We start from the raw sequence: 16,927 nt of genomic DNA, 5'->3' as shown, positions 1-16,927 counted from the left end.
ATCATGAAATAGCTTGTCAAGCTGGTGCGTGTCTGAATGTAGATGTCGAATGACAGACTTGCTGTCTTTGAGCACGCTGGTCTTACTCATAAAAGCCTCTTGCCTCCCTGAGTTATATCCCTGTTGGATTTGCCTGCTCCACCAGCTTTTGCAGTAAGCATCCAGCCTGTTGCCGAATGCTGTACAGCTATTTAGGTCATTTGATTTTTATGTCTAAATAACTCTGTCAGGATCTGGGGGCCTTTCTTGTAAAGCCAGTCAAGCTAAAGACACAAACCAAACTGCTGTGTTGCCCAGTAAACCAAATCCAAACCAAATCCAATGCTTCCTTTCCCTGTGAGTATATGCACTTGTTTGCAAAAAAATAACCCGTAATGAAATGTGAGTGTAGGTTTCAAGGCGGTGGCTTTGGACAAGGCTGCTGGGAGCACACTCCTCTGTGAGCCTTGGTTTCACCTCTGGAGCATCGCACACTTATTTTGTTTCATCTTCATATTTGGAAATCAGTAATTGGTTAATACCATGTTTGTTGCCTATGGCATTTGCCCAGAAATGTGCCTTTCTCATGCTGGGCATGGGCAAGGGGAGGAAGCCTGTGCGCCCCGGGATGATGGGCACGTGTCTCCCCTTCTGCCTGCACCCCTGCTGTGTAGCGCCCGTCCTTGCACCCAGGTAGGCACGTCCCGTGGAAGTGGTGCCATTGCAAACCTATTAATTTAGGCATATTTTAAGCTTTTCTTTTTTCTGCCTCTAAAACCAAATTTTCAAGTTTCTCTTCCGAGTCTGTGACATCTCTTCGGACAACCCATATCCCATAGCGTAATATAAAAAATGGGCTCCACTTTGCCTTCTACCTTTGATGCTGTTTCACTATTATCAATTGGATTTGAGGTGCAGTGTTTATTGAAGATACTTGTTTCAACAAATGAGACTTCTGCACTGTCTGGAAGTAAAGGAGTAACCAACTCTATTTACTTAGCAATGTCAGAGCTGCCATTCTGAAAAGTTTGAGAGGTGGAACCCCAACAAGTGACCGAGATTCCTTGTCTCAGTCCTTGTCGCTTATGTTTTTTAAATCTGCAGCTCCTAATTTTATTGTACCTGCCAGAGAGGCAGAAGGAAATCAGGACTCAGGCTCCTGTTACTTTTTTTTTACTCTGTTTCCTGAGATTTCTTTGCACCCGCCAATGTCATTTGTGGGGGGTGGGGGGGTAAAGGGGAACACACAAATTATTCTACATTATGTTCAGAGTAATGGCAAGTCTTAAAATAGCTCTCAATTAGCAATCAATTGCAATTAATTGGAACAACATAGGCTGACATGATATCGTCGTATCTCCAGAGCATTTTTAAGTTCATGAGTTCTAATTTTCAAAAAATCGAAAATTGTGTCTCCCATATTACCATAACCATCTGTCGGCAATTTATAACATATATCTCCAAGAAGTGGGAGTAATACACACTTTGGCTTTGCTAATTAAAACAGGTGTCCAAAACAAGGCTTAAGTTTGAATGTAAACTGTGGGGTTTACATATGTGTCTGCAAATATATATATATATATATATGTATGTGCAAAGCTCAAGGTCTTTCACACTAGATCAGAGCCATGTACAGTCACAGATACAAAGCACTGGGGTGGGCTCCCGCCCCGGCTCGGTGCCGAGGGTGGCGTAGCCACACTGGGAAAACTGTCCCGGCTTTGCATTTAGGCATTAATGCGTTGTGGATGCTCATCTAACTCTGAATTCCTTTGCTTTAGCTGCTGAGGAGTCCGCAGTAATGCTCATGCAGGTAATTCTAAAATTAGGGCGCTGGAAGGGGACGTGTTTTCTGATTATTTAAACTAATTTGGTTTTACCTGTGTTTTAATTAACGGATGAATGGAATTTCTTTTTGAATAGACACTAGGAATATGTCAGTGCAAAACAACTGTGGGGTTCAATCCACGATCCGCCTGCGTTACTTCCCTGGCTCCTGGTCTGGCGGAGTCAATGCCCTACCAGAGGGTTTCCCATCTTTTGCTAACAGAAAGGCGGCGCAGGTCTCAGCTCACACCATGGTGAACTCCAAGGGATTGTTATTGCTTAGAGAAGACAAGGAAACCCCTCTCTCTTTAACCCAGGCTGCCTTAATTCAAGCAACCTTCACTTTCCAGTTCTTGAGCATAAATTTAAAGTAACAGAAGGTAAATAGAAAGATTGTATTAAGGTAAGGTGTTAATACAGCAATAGTAAATCAAAAAAGATACTGAAGTCTTAAATTTGAGGGGCCAAGGCTGGACTTGAAGAAGGAAGATGCTTGAAGAAGGAAGATGCTGGTAGTGGCAGCTATTAATTCTCTGCACACCAAACTTAAACGAGGTAGAGATGTTTGACAGAAGAAGAGAAAGAACAAACACTGCTGGCAGAAGAAAACTTATGCCTCGGTTTTTCATATCAATGTAATTTTCCTAGAGGAAGATATGCCTAAATGCCACAGACCTGATGGCCAAATGTTGTTTCTAATCACAGTATTTGGAAGGGGGAGTACAAAGCAAGGAAGCCAGCAGCACTGAATTACTCCTTGAATTATTTTTCTTGCCCTGGAAATGCTGAACAGCCAGACCTCTTCAGCTCTTCCTACAAACCAGGCTATTCATTTTACTTTTCTTCTCCAGCCTAAGTGCTTGATAAACTGTCAATGAAAAATACAGGTGAGAATTGGAAGAGTATTGCTCAGCTGTGCTCTTGCTTTGGTCTGGCCAAAGATTTTACTTAGTGGATGAGAACTAAAAGGTAGAAAGGCAGATAAATCTGGGTTGTGCAAGCCTGAATGATTTCTACAGTGCTACCAGAGAAGGATTTGGTTAAGCAGATAGCTATGGGTAGGCTGATAAAGAGGTTTAAGAAAAGGATTGATTTGAAGAGACCATAATCAGAAACAATGAGAAGTTGACAGATGACCTGAATTAATGATGAAGCCATTTGCTGAGGTACCACCACACATCTTCATAGTGAGAGACAGAACAGAGTTTCCTGAACACAGAAATAACTCCCTCAAGGGTTGCGTGTACCAAACCGCAGGGTCTCCTGCTACTCCGACCACCGTTTAAAAGCTGCACGGTCTTCATCAGAGCCTGCCGAGAAGACTGCACGGAGTCACTCTCTGGGCTGGGTCTTCACCATGTGTTTTGCTGATTGGAAGGTGCGGAGCGGTGTGGCCACCACGTTCCCCGGGAAGGATGCTGATGTGCTGGTGAGGCCAGGCTGTGCCTGCAGCACGGGCGGCCGCTGTCACTGTCTGCGTGCCGAGGTGGGAGACACCTGGAGCTGAAGGGTCCTCCCAGGACATATTTGCTGCTTTAGACAGGTGCTGAGTAGCCCTTGTGCAGGCTCTGTCTCCAGACAGGCCAGCAAGAGTGACCTCAGGTAGAGCAAAAAATGTTTGTTGCACAGCAGGGTGATGCCCAAAAGAATAAATTGGCCATGGAAGCGGTTTTCCTCTGATAAAAAGGCTTTTGTTATGAAGTGCAAGGAGTTGTCTGTCTGACTTGGGGTACATCCCGACTTTCGTAAACAGTCTGATAATGTCAGTGACCACGGTTGACCAATTTCTCTAAAGGCTTTCTGTTCATACTGCTGCTCACACTCTGTGCTTCTCCTTCCACTCAGAATTTTAACTTCATCACGTGTTACTTCGAGAAAGATCCATATATAAATATTTTGGCTCATTTAATATGCCTTCTGGTGTTTTAACACCAGGTCTCATATTTTCTCCACCATTTGGGGAACTTATTTTTATTTTCAAACAAATCTGATACTCTTACAGAAGTTCATTTCCAGAACTGAGTGTTTGAGGAAAGATTGCAGAAGTGCTGGTAAAATGGCAAAGTGCTGGAAGACTCCTGATAAAAGCGCGTGGGCTGGCTAGGGACTGGCTGAAATTCTCTTGCATGAAGCGTAGACCTCCCCAGACAGAGAGACCATGGGCAAACAATTCTGGTTTTTACACTGGGTTGGCAAGTTCAGAACATTTAAATGGAAAAAAAACCTTTAAAATAGAAAATTTAAATTAGTGGCATGGGCTAGGAAGGAACTGCGGCGAGCAGCTCAAGTCCTGGCCGTGGCAGCACCAAGCTGCCCGCAGCTGCTCCCAGAAAGGTAAAAAATTGTATTAGCTTACTAAATGTGCCTGGCAGCAGCCGCTGCCTCCGCCAGTTCTCTTCCTCCCCCTTCACTGCTGTCTTTGAACATATGGGAGAGTTCAAACCAATAACATTACTGTCAAGTCCTTCCCCGGTTTTGTTTGCTTGCTGAAATTTTACTGAAGATACTTGATCCTAAATGCAAATAAATCTACCACATGTCCATCCTGCTGCCAACACTGATCCCAGAGCCAATTACTTCCATGGCATTTGTCATTGTTCCTAAGCTTTACCTTGGTAATTTTATTTAGACAGGGGCATTTTCTGCTGATAAATCTAGCTCGATTACCAAGTCAGAATGTATTTATTAAAACACCAATTAGACCTTGGTCGCTCATCAATCACAACACCTTTAATTCATGCATGGATGCAAAAACTGTTTGAGGCATTGTGCATGCATGAATGAGTGATCTAAATCAAATTGTCACTTTACCGACATTACCTTATCTTCAGATCTAGAGGCAATCAATTTTTTATTTACCATATGAATGATGTGGGATATTTTTAAAAGCTTCAACACTTCATTTTTTTGGTGTTGAAAGGAGAATGCTTGCTTCACAAGGTTGGAAACAGAGGTGAGGGTGGAGGTGAGGGCACTGGCCCCTCAAGCGCTCAGGTGATGGGACCCCCGTGAGATGGAGGTGATGGGGAGCTGGCCAGGGGGTGGCCCTGGAGGGCTACCCCGTTCCCACCTGCCAATGGTCCTGGCTACCTGGGCAGTGTTGTTAATTGCTGCTGAAATGAGGATCAGTTGCTGCAATTGGCCCCAGCAGTAGAGAGAAAGTGTGGAAGAGAAAGCAAAAACCGCGAGCAGTTGAGAGGTTAAAGTCATAGGGACAAGAAGAAAGAAAAGGAATGTGAAATAGAAATAAAAGAAAACCAAAACCAATGACAGAACCCTAAAGGAGAAGAAGCAGTAAGAAGAATAAAAGGTGAAAGGACAACATAAATGGACAAGAGTGGCTTGAGAACAGTAGGGTAGGAAAATGGCGCAAGTTACAGACGGAAGGGTTGGTACAGCCCACACACGTAGTGGTAATGAATGTCTGGGAACTGAAGATATCTCTGCCTGCCTCAAAAAGCACACGGTGCATAAGCTCTGTGCCCTGCCCGACACCACTCTCCGTTCCCAGCTGTGCCTCCTGAAAGACGCTGCTGGGGCTGGGGTGATGTCCGGCCCCGGGAGCAGCCTCGCGGCGGCGGCGGTGGCTGAGGGGGCTGCACGGCCATGCCCAGCCCCATCGCGATTGCTCAGGCGGTGCTGGCAGCCAGGCCATCATGCTGCTGGTGAGGTGCCTTTTTCTGAGCAAGGAAACTCGCTCATGCCTTTTCGTTAGTAATTCATTGCTATCTCCGTACCTGTAACAGCAAACCTGCCCTTCGTGGTTTTGTAAGACAGGCTCAACCACATCCCTCTTCCCCTGAAAAAAAATAAATCCCCCAAAACCCCCAAACCTCTGGCAAAAAGGGTTGTGAAAACTGTAGAAGCTGAACAACAGGTATATAATTCTAAGAACAATGAGCTCTTCCGCCTGTAAGGTCAGGGCTACATGAGAAAGCAGTCTCCATCCCATTGTGTGTTCTGACACACCATGTGCTTTCCTTCCAAATTCAGTAGGGAAAAAAAAATTTTTGAAATTTCACATAGAACAGTAATTTGTAATATTCATTCTGAAATATCACAACATTGCATTTTTATGTCTGAAACTTTTTAACAGAAAATTAACTATATGTAGTTTGATATTAAAATGAATATTACAGTATGGATGTCAAAATGAAAGGAGGCATTGAAGTGACCTAGCTGAGCACTGCCCTGGTAAAAATGTCATCAAAGTCACCGTGCTCTTTTAGAATATACCAGTTTCAAGACAACAGCATTTATCAGTGAAAAATTGCCTAAGAAGGGTTCCTGCCTTTCTCCTGGGATCTGTCAGAGGTCTCACCTGTTTGATTACGCTCACTCTGCATTGCTGGGCTCAGAGAGCCAGTGCAGCAGCTGGATAATTTGGAGAATCGATGGATTAAATCCGGGGGTGATCAGCAGGGACAAGCAGAGGCTGCAACTGGTGCTAGTCCCAGAAGTGGATGCAGCTACACGGTAAAACAGCTCTTGGTTGGAAATTACTTATTGATAGCATTTACATTTGAATAGTATTACATTTTCTGTTAGCCTTTTTCTGAGTGAACTAATGCAAAAATCTCAAAGTTCCTTAAAGCTGAGGAGGAGGAGATGTCCCGACCTGCTGCAGCACTGGGGTTCGGGCAATTTTAGATGCCTCAAAGTGCTTCTATGACCTCCCTGCAATCGGAGCATCACCGCTGGCTTTTGGGAGGAGGGGGAAGCGCTGCCCTGCAAAACCTGGGTCTGTCTCCGTGGGGCTATTTATCCCAGGCTCAGCACTACAAAATTCAAACACTGTCATATCTGAGATGGACTTAATGATAGCTAAGGTTAGGGTCTGTGTGCTATTTCTCACAATCAATCAAAATTCTTCATTGATTTTGGTTTGAAGGTCCTGTGCTAATTTTATTTTATATCATAACTTCTCTCTCCTCCCTAGTTTTCTGCACACCAGCCATCCCTCTTTGCAGGGATTTCCCGTTCCCTGCTTGCAGCGTGTTTGTTGTGAAAGAGGGTGAGGAGAAGAGAAAAACTGGATGGCTGATGGTTTGTGTGTCAATTATACATCAGAGGCTTTAACTGCTTCTTCAGAAGCTCCTAATAATAATAATTATAATTAGGGCACTGGGAGAGAAATGTGCTGAGATCAGGGACAAAAGCAGGAAAGCCAGGCCAGAATTAATTAGCCTCTTTTATCCAAGAATCTCAAAGCATTTAGACATTAATTAACAAATTCTGTGGTTAAATCAGCGCAATGTTCGGTTTGCTGCCGGAATGGTGGCCGGTCTTGAGGCTCAACAGTTGTCCTTGCTCTGCCGTGGGTCCTGTGTGGGTTGATGCTGCTGCAGATGCCTTCCTCTCACTAAAAAATGCAAAGAAATATTTCTTTTTTTCCTACTGGCTCTCTCTGTCATCCTGACAGCACCCAATACTGGGATGAGGAGCCCAGCCCTGAGCAACACTGCAGCTGGGCAGGTTTGCACTGCTGGGAACTGCGCAAATCCCCACGAGCCCCCAAGATGCACGTCCCCTGTGCACCCGAAAGCTGATGGCTTCCTATAGTGGCTAAAGGCTCTCTGCTGACCTGGACCCCAACTCAATGAAATCTCCCACCTGCAGCACTTTGATTATCCCTGGGACTCCAGCAAAAATGTTTATTGCATGACAGAATGGTGCCCTAAAGAATAAATTGACCCTGGCAGCAGTTTTCCTCTAATAAAAAAGTTTCTGACACGCAGTGCAAGGGAGTGGCCCAGCTTGTGGGGTTTGTGTCTTTCCTGGCCTTCTAGGTATGTATGGTTTTGCTTTTGATATGGGATTTAGTAAGAGAGCTGGTTGTTCTCTAATTCTGAGATACTTCTGCATCAGACACCGTGCCCATCTACGCGTTACATGGCAGCGTGCAGCTGAGGCAGCAGCGCCGTTCAGCAAGTTACAGCCATCCTGGTAACGAGCAGGAGGGAGCGCGGGTTCATCTCTGGGGGCTGTGCATCCTCTCCTGTACTCATGAGCACGCTTTCCATCCGCACTGGAGGGAAGCCCTGCTGAGATGGCCCAGCCTGGACCGGGTGTAGTCAGCGGCAGCCTTGCAAGGGGGTTGGCATGGGGGCTTTAGGCTGAAAGATGCTAACTTCTCCTCAAAAATCACATTCCAAGAAGTGAATAGGTGAGTGAAATGTCCTTGTAAAAGTGATCTGGAAAATGGAAAATACTTGGAAGAGCAGCAATGCTGTCCTGGCACGGGGATGAATGACTTGCCTTAGCTCTTCTTTTTAATGACCATGATCGTTCTTATTTTTTAATTGATTTCAGTTCAGTTTGCAGCCATTGCTTTTAGTTAGCAGCAATCTGCATTTTCTCCGTAGTGCTTCATTGATTTCCAATTACCTGTGGTCACTCCACAACGCATACGGCTGTCAAAGCCTGTGTTCCCATCTAGAGAAGCTGGTGTAGCCCCGAGCCTAAACCTGCAGCCGATCCTGCTCCCGCGCAGGCTGAGCTCACCAGAAGGATTTGCAGCTTGAACACTGCTTTTGCCAGTGGCCGCTTTGACCCCGCACGGTTCTTGCTGTCAAAAACTCATTGTATCCAGCAAAATAATGTGTAATGTGCATGCATGGAAGGTGTGAAGTGCACTGCTCTGCTCATTTCATTACAAAGTCATGCAGAGTCATTTTCTGATGCAACCCAAGAATTGGCAGCAGCTTCCAATTACGCCCAGATATGGAGGGGTTTACACGGAGGTGACACACGGCACAGCTCTGAATCAGGAGCCCTTTGCCTCCTATTCTCCTTTCCACGCTCCAAAACATCTTTTAAAAGTGACTTTTTTTTAAATAGACAAACAATATCTTATTTTCCTTTGGTAGGGGGTGGCTGAAGTGTTTTGGTTTAATATTGCTAGGGAAAAAAAAAAAATCTGCCTGGGGCAAAGAGCAGTGACTTTTTTCTCTAAATCCTGAGCTCCTTTGCATCCCTCTTTGCTGAGCAACCTGGCCCCGTGCAGCGACCGACCTGGCTCACTCGCTAACGCACATCAGCTCCTCCTTACCTTGACCAGTTGGGGACCGAGCGTGCCGTGCCGGTGGTAGCACAGCTCTGAAACCTGCTGCCCAACTCCCCGATCCCCAAAGGGCTTTTTCCTTGCTACTGGTAGTGCTGAGGACTTCATTTCTGACAGGCAGCGTTGCAACCCCACGTACAGGTATCTGCAGTGCCCGTGTCTGGTCCACGTCTCTCTGTCAGACTGACCGATCGCTTTCCCTCACTTCCATGTCAACTAACCGATGTAATACAGAGAGTAATTTGGTTGCTTAAAATGATAAAATTAGATCTTGTATGAGGAGTCTAGAGTTTCCGACTTTCTTTCCTTGTTAGAATTCCGTCGTTGTATTTCTTTACCCCATAGTCTCTGAAACTCCGTAGGCAGAAATAAGTTCATTTAGCTGGTGAATTAATTGGACTGATAGCTGGCTTGAGATTTAGGCTATTAAAAGTGTTTTGGCGTGTCTGCCTCTGGAAGACCCTGGCACCCCTGGCTCCCGAGGAGGTGACAGAAGCCATTTCACTGCGCCGATGTCTGGAGCTGTTTGTCACAGCGCGGGGTGAGCAGAGGTTTTCACAGCCCCTGCCTGGCTGAGTCAAACTTAGGCGAAGGGAGTTTGCAAAGCAGTGAATGAGACAGCTCTGCCCGCGCTTTCCGCTGTGCACCTGCAAGGAAGCGGAGTTCGGCTGGTTTGCCTTGAGATCAGAGAATTTTACAGTACTGTTTTAACTAACAGAGCCAACTTCCTAGCATGGTAATTACTTTGATCCTGGTTGGCACAGATGTATTTTTCATGTATTATTGCTTAATACTGGGACCTTTCTTTTTTTTTTTTCCTCTGGTATCTGAAGATAGCCTAATGAAAATTATTTTTTTCCCCTACTTCGTTAAATGCTAAAGGGCAATTACATTTTCTCCATAGCTTTCCCTCTCTCTTTATATTTTCTTAATGGACTGCTCTGGCTCGCCTGATATGTTGTTCTTGTAATGACTATATCATGGTCTTTTCAGTGTAAAACTTAAGCTCTCCCCATTTTATAGCTAAAAGTAGAAGTACACATCTGGTGATTCCCGCTGCCCATACATCCACCCGGGCTCTGGCTGCGTGATGCTGGGCTGAGGCCAGCAAGGTGTTAGGAAGGCTGGAAGCCAGACTGGCAGGATGGTTTTTGAGAGCATGTTTAACTGTGCATACAGACTTCCTCACCATTTAAAGGTGTCAAAAAACGTATTTATCAAAAAATCTGTTCCCCTTTGCCCCTTCTTTTTCTGCAGAGTGGAGCAGTTGTTCAGGTTGCAAAAAGGAGCTCGCTGGTTGTAGCTCTCCTTGCTGCCGCTGCTCTCACCTCTCCCCAGGGCCTTTGGAGATCTCTGCCTGCCTCCACTGCAGAGATGCTCTGAATACCCAGAGCATCCGCCGCTGGACACCAGCACTCCTGCTGAGCCCCGCTCCCAGTGAGCCAGCCCAGCCCAGCTCCTCAGCACTGGTGCTGGTGGGAGGTCTCTGCCTGGGGAACCTCTCCAAACCCCGCGGCTGTTTCCAGCACCCCGATCTCACCTGGTTTTGCTGTTCAGCCCTATGAATAGATGCATTTCTGCCTCCCAGCTCACCCATGGCATGCCCATTGCTGGTGAATATTCATTAAGTGAAATTAGCATCTATTTGGTCTTAATTAACTTATAAAAAGACTTGTTTTGTTGTAATGAAGTATATATTCTCGATGTGCCTCATGGCAGCTGGTGGGTCCTGAGCAGGGCCCAACCCCTCTGGTGGGGGCACAGGGGGCTGGACCCCTTCTTCCCCCTAGCTATGAAGTTACATCTGTAAGGAGATGTCTGCGACCTAAGTGTGTGCTGAACATTAGCTCAGGTTTGCAAAGTTTCATTAGGTGATCGTAGCAATGTCCTGTGCTGCTGCAGTGGTCTGACATTTGGCATCTGATGTTTGGTGTCCGGGCTGTTTGGGCACTTCAGGCACCTGTCGGAGTTTTGTTCCGTGGCTGGGTGAGCGCAGCCCTTTGATTTGGGTTTCCTGGGCTGTACCGCTGCAATGGGGTACGGATGGGCTTTAGCTGAATGCCCCTATGAGTTTGCTTAGAAAGTGTTAGGGAGGCATTGAAAACTGCTGTGCTCAAAGCGAGTGGGAAGTTGTAGGAGGAGGTCGCATGGCACGCTAATGGGAACTGACCTGAGCAGTGGCCTTTTCCCTCCCGACTCATTTTTCACCATTTTTCAGACTTCATTCAGTTCAGTGTGGGGTGGGGAAGCAGCAAGGGCAGCGGGAGCGCATCGACCCGGCGTGGGAGCAGGTGAGCATCCCCTGTGCTGCTCGCCGGGAGCTCTGGGGCGGTGACAAGGAGGGAGCCTGGCATCCAGCGGGAGGGAAACCACACCACTAAAGGGCTGGTGGCAGCAGTGGTGCTCATCGAATGTGTTTTCTCTGTTAGGATTCACTGTCATCCTTAAATGCACACAAGCAGCAGGGGGAAAATGACTGACTTTGCAGGTGAGAAGAGAAAAAGTAATTACAGGCAAGTGCAGAGCAAACCCTGCAAAGGAGAGCAGGAGCTGCCCTCCTGCTGGCCAGCAGAGCCATGGTGGGGACGCACTCCCCTCCCAGCATCCCTGTGTTTCCACAGGGCTGGCCAGAAACACCCTGACTGATTCCCTTCCACCTGATTAATTTTTCAAGCGCTGGCGGTTGCTTGCTGGAATAAATGGCTCTGTGTTTAGGAAGGGCAGAGGCACTGGAGCAGTCCCTCGCACGAAACGCTCAGTAGCTGCAACGCAGCAAAACCCTCACCGAGCTGTAATGTCAACGGCAAGAAGGGGCTGCAGATCAGCACAGCTCACAGATGTGTTTTTCAGAAGCACGTGTGACCAGCTTTACAAAGGCTCAGGATGGAATGCCTTTGTCAAAGCCGAGCAAATGATAAAAAATTTCAGTTTAGACATTACTGACTTTTTTCAGACAAGATACAGAACAGGTCTTGAAGGAAGTCTATAAATTAAATTTGACCACACAGCTCACAGACTGAAAGACTCCATCATCATTGACAAGGAAGTGGAAGGAAGAGATGAGGAGGGGCTTCCTGACTTCTGTGTTTCCACTGCTTTCTGTAAATCGTATGCATTGTGTTCATGGTTGTGAAAAAGATGGAGAAGTGGGAAAGCAGGGCAATGACTGCCAGTGGTGCAGCTTTTTAACATTTTGCTGTCATGAGCTTGCAAACCCCCTTCCTCCAGAGTCTGCTCCCAAAGGTTGGGGATTTGAAATTGGCAACAAAATTATTATTTTTTTCTTTTTTTGCCATACTGCCTTTGATGGGGACCTGTTTCTGGAGTGGTGGCAGCAAATGATCACCTGGGACCCTGGCGTGAGGAAGAGATTCCGCATCAGCCTCGCCCCCCTCTGCCCCCCTCCCTGCCGCCGTGCGGGGTGGCCGGCACGATCGCAATCCCAGCTCCACGCGTTGCTGTCACTACTGCAGAACCCACCGGGCCAATGTTGCAGCTCTGACCCGACTGTTCCCTGTTCCCCCTTTCCCTTCCCCTGCCCCTGGCACCAGTGTAAGAAATGCCACAAGCACCGGGGGCCCAATACTGGCCACGGGGCCCCCGGTTCCTTCTCATGGGTGAGACCAGGGGCTGTATTGCTGCTACGACGTTGTCAACCTGAATTGTGCTTGTCTTGATCTGGATGATGTTACCAATCTGCATGATAATTACATTTTAGTGGCAAGATGGATGCTTCCAAATGACATTTAAATCCATGCTTATTGCAGTGGTTTGGTCAGGGAACAGTTGTCCATGCCAGCTCTTCCCCTTTGTCACGGATTACTGCGTTTGGGCAGGTCTCCAGCTGACAAAGAAAAAATCAAGCCATGCGCTACATGAATCAGGAATTAAGTACTGTTCGGGGGTTCCCATCACCGATGGGTTATGCAGATGAAGGGACCGTGTTTCCCAAACCCCTCTGTTTTGTGCATGACCCTGTGCACGGGGAGGCTACCTCGAAGTGAGGCGAGTTGTCCGGAGGGGTCAGGGTTGGGATGGGCAGGGGGGATGCAGGGGGGGTGATGCCCACCAGGATGGAGGCTGGTGGCTCTGGCTGCCCCATCTCACAGCCAAAGCTAGCTGTGGTATGGAGCCTTGGGGAAGAAAAGGTGTCTGGAGAAATTAGGGGTGCTATAGCTGTCAATAATGGGAAAGACAATTTCCCGAACGCTAATCCCTGGAGGCTGGGGAAGGCAGACGCCTTCTGATAACCAGTTCTGACTGTTACAGCGGGCTGTATATACCCTCTGAGTTGCGGGAGAGGTGTTTATTGACATACGTAGCCAATGGTCACCTGAATACCATTTGATTTCTTTCTTTAAAAAGCAACAAATAGTCATATTTAATCCAAGGCAAGTAAAAAGACTGTGATGATTACAGGCTGGAATAACAATGAGCATTTTTCTGAGCAGTGGGAGCGGAGCAGTATTGTCTGAACATTTTGTTTAGCCATGAGGACCATCTTGGTTTGTTTTGTTTTGTTTCATGCCGTTGGGAAAGCGTGTGATCTCCAGGGCTGTGGCTCTGCGTGTCCCGTGGTGGTGTCACGCAGAGACGCTGGCTCCGCAGGGTCCCCGTGCTGGCGTGCATCCCGCAGCCCCCCGCTTGCTCGCCGCATGCTGGGGACAAGACCGAAACCCGTAACACTTCATTTCTTTGTGACTGCCAGGATTTTAACTGTAAGATCCAGAAAAAGATCAGTGTGAGCTGCCTGTACCTCAGATCTGTGTATTATGCTTTTTGCACGCATTCCTCTGCTGTTCCCTTCTCATGGTTACTTTGCTGTAGCACCTCACGCTGCAGCGCCAGCAATGATCCCGCATAGCATTTCTCCCTGCGGGGGTGTTTGCTGTGAGCCAGCTTGCTGTGGGGCTGCAGGGAAATGCCACGGAGCAGCCGTGAAGCCTCCTATGGTGGTGGTGGTGGTGGTGGTGCCTTCCCCTGCAGCAGGGCCAAAATTTCACCTTGGCCCTACCAGAGAGCCGCCTGTGCCACTTCTGCTGGTCTGTTCTGGGGCAGAGCCCATGGCAGGGCGTTGACCTGTGCTGGTTCGTTACCTGCAGTTGCTAATGAGGGGTAGGACTCTGCAGTTGTGTGTGACTGTGCAAGGAAGATCATTGCAGAATCCACAGGTCTTTGGTTTTAACCTGAACATGGCAAACAGGGAAAAAAATGGATAGGTTGGATTTAACAGCATATTTGACACTGTCCTTTTAAAGGCAGAAAGATGGCTTAGGCTGGGAGGGTTCGATGGGATTTAAGCAGCCTGGTGTTCCCAGGTGAGACCCATCAGTGCCTGCAGCCACCTCGGGTACAACCTTGGCTTCTTTGCACACCAGCACAGGCAGACCCTTCCTATGCAAACAAGTTCTATTCCCTCCTGTCCAGACTGGTCTTTATTAAATGCAAACCCAGGGAAGATCAGCCAACACGAGTTGTTGGACCTGTCGTCTTTTGCACAGAAGGTAGCTGGGCTGGGAAGCAGCGGCAGGCTTTGCCATGTCCTGCTTCCTGGGTGCTGCCTTCCTCAGGCAGCCAAAAAGCACAGGCAGACCCTTCCTATGCAAACAAGTTCTATTCCCTCCTGTCCAGACTGGTCTTTATTAAATGCAAACCCAGGGAAGATCAGCCAACACGAGTTGTTGGACCTGTCGTCTTTTGCAGAGAAGGTAGCTGGGCTGGGAAGCAGCGGCAGGCTTTGCCATGTCCTGCCCCCTGGGCACTGCCTTCCTCTGGCAGCCAAAAACTCATCCTTTTTTTGTCTGTTTTGAACTAGTAACCTTGGCCTTGGCCCTGTAACCTCTGTTCACACCTATGAGTTCATTGGTTTCAAAGGAAGCCCACATAAAGGTAAAACTTGGAGGAATGGATCAGGAATGACAAAATCTGAAGTCCTCTGTTTCTTCTCTGTCTTTCCTTAGGCAGCATTTCTGTGGACTTCATCAGGCTTTCCTCTTAAGGGAGAAGAAGCCCTGTGTGGTCTGCTCAGGGTTTGGCCTTGGGTTGGTGGGTGGAGGTAGTAGCAAATCATTACAAGCCTGACAAGCAATTAGGGTTCCTGAAGCAATGGTTGCTCACTCTGGTTCAACACCTGGCTGGATCCTCGCGTGACTGTTTGTTACTGAGAATCTTGGAAAACCTTCAGACATGTGCTGGATGTCTCAGGGCACCCGCAGGGGACCTGAGCAACACGTGCAAGCGGAGCAGACGAAGGAGTTCCAATGCTAATGGAAGTCAGCTCCCACTTGAGACTGGGTGGAGTGTTGCTGACAGTTTGTGGTGACATTCAGGAAAGCTCCCCAAGAGGTTTCCTGGCTGCGTCCCTCTCCGCTCCCGTGGGTTTCGGCAGGCAGGAACGAGCCCGGTGGTGGGCGAGCAGCCTGTTTCTGGGTGCGGGCGCAGGGTTCGGAGCTGTGGGTAACCCCAGGGTGCTCTCTGTTCCTCTTGCAGGTGAGCCCTCCCGGTGGTCCTCATCCCACTGCGATTGCTGCTGCAAGAACGGCAAAGGTGACAAGGAGGGAGAGAGCGGCACGTCGTGCAACGAGCTGTCAACGTCGAGCTGCGACAGCCAGTCGGAGGCCAGCTCCCCCCAGGAGACCGTCATCTGCGGCCCCGTCACCCGCCAGCCCAACATACAGACTCTGGACCGGCCGGCCAAGAAGGGGCCGGTGCAGCTGCTGCAGCAGTCGGAGATCCGGAGGAAGAGCGACCTGCTCCGGACTCTCACCTCTGGCTCCCGGGAGTCCAACTCCAGCAAGAAAAAAGCAGTGAAGGAGAAGATCTCCATTGAGGAGGAGCTAGAAAAATGTATCCAGGATTTCCTCAAAATCAAAATCCCAGACAGGTTTCCAGAAAGGAAACATCCCTGGCAATCCGAACTGCTGCGGAAGTACCACCTATAGGCTCAGGGTGGGGAAAGCACACGACCTTATTACCATTAGAGCAGGATTCTAAGTGATATGAAAATAATTCCCAATAATAATTATTTGTTAGGTCACACACAAAAAAAAAAAATCCATCTCTATAGTACTGCCTAATTTGCCTATTTCACCTTAACATTTATAGTCATAGGGTAACGATATTTTTCCAGTCGTGGAAGCACAATGACAAACGCTTTTATTTGTAAACTCTTGAGTCTTACACAAGCTGAATACCTTAAGGGCACAACCATACCGACAACAAGAGATGCTCGTGTGGGGATGCTGCTGATGCCGGTGGGAACCCGGCGCGTGAGCAGGCAGCGTCCGGGGTGTCTGTGGACTGCATGCCTTCTGCGTTCTCCTTGTAGTGCGTTTGTTTGGAGAGATGTACACAGCTCAAAGAAACACGCTATGCCATGACGGTTTACCTTAAGCATGTGTATATATATATGTGCATATATATATATGTGTGTATATATCTCTCTGTGTATATATATATGTATATATATATCAATATATATTGCTTAAAGATTTTTCTGGCTCTCTCCTTATAACTGCACTTTCTCAGAAAAGAGCATTTTTTAGCAGTCTGTGGATGTTCCATTTCTTCTTCAGGTCGTTGAGGGTTGAACAGTAGAAAACCCATCTCACTGTCTCTCTCCCCTTCTCCCTCTCTCTATCCCCCCCCCGCCCCTTCCCTGAGACGCTGTAAATGAATTTCAGTGGAGACCAGGGAACAGCGTGTGGGTCTTTGCTGCCGTCAGCAAAACATTCCATTTGGTTTTGATGATCTTGTTCCCCCCGTCTCCTCCCCACACCTCTTGTTGTGTTTCTCCAGGCTCTCTGGTGCCAGTGGGTTACAGGCGTGATGATCCCAGTTGGAAAGCTGTAGGAATTCTTCCAGGGTTGAGCGTGGCAGCAGGTGGAGGGGCTGTGCTGCTGAAGGTGGCTGATTTCTGCAGGCTTGCCAGGCACGTGTGCCAGGAGCGTTTGGCCCCAGCTGGCAGGGAGAGCGGGCGCTGGGTCCTGTCCGGCACAGAAGCAAACACAAGAAATTATCCGCCTGCCGAGCCACGTGTGGTGCTTTGCCTGGTGGGGG

The 16,927-nt window shown here is 48.0% G+C and overlaps 1 protein-coding gene across 1 annotated transcript in view; it reads left to right on the top strand.

Annotated features, from left to right (window-relative positions):
• Nucleotides 1–15,810, top strand: part of KCTD16 (potassium channel tetramerization domain containing 16) — an 83,034-nt gene extending 67,224 nt beyond the window's left edge. Inside the window, exon 2 of the mRNA XM_009646771.1 lies at nt 15,359–15,810. Coding sequence (XP_009645066.1) covers nt 15,359–15,810 — 452 coding nt within the window. The remainder of the gene's footprint in view (nt 1–15,358) is intronic.
• Nucleotides 15,811–16,927: the final 1,117 nt, after the last annotated feature.

Source organism: Egretta garzetta, unplaced genomic scaffold, assembly GCF_000687185.1.
Source record: "Egretta garzetta isolate BGI_Z169 unplaced genomic scaffold, ASM68718v1 scaffold1, whole genome shotgun sequence".
In the NCBI taxonomy this organism is placed as follows: Eukaryota; Metazoa; Chordata; class Aves; order Pelecaniformes; family Ardeidae; genus Egretta; species Egretta garzetta.
The sequence above is the reverse complement of the archived record's forward strand: the minus strand, read 5'-3'. Positions and strand labels throughout refer to the sequence as shown.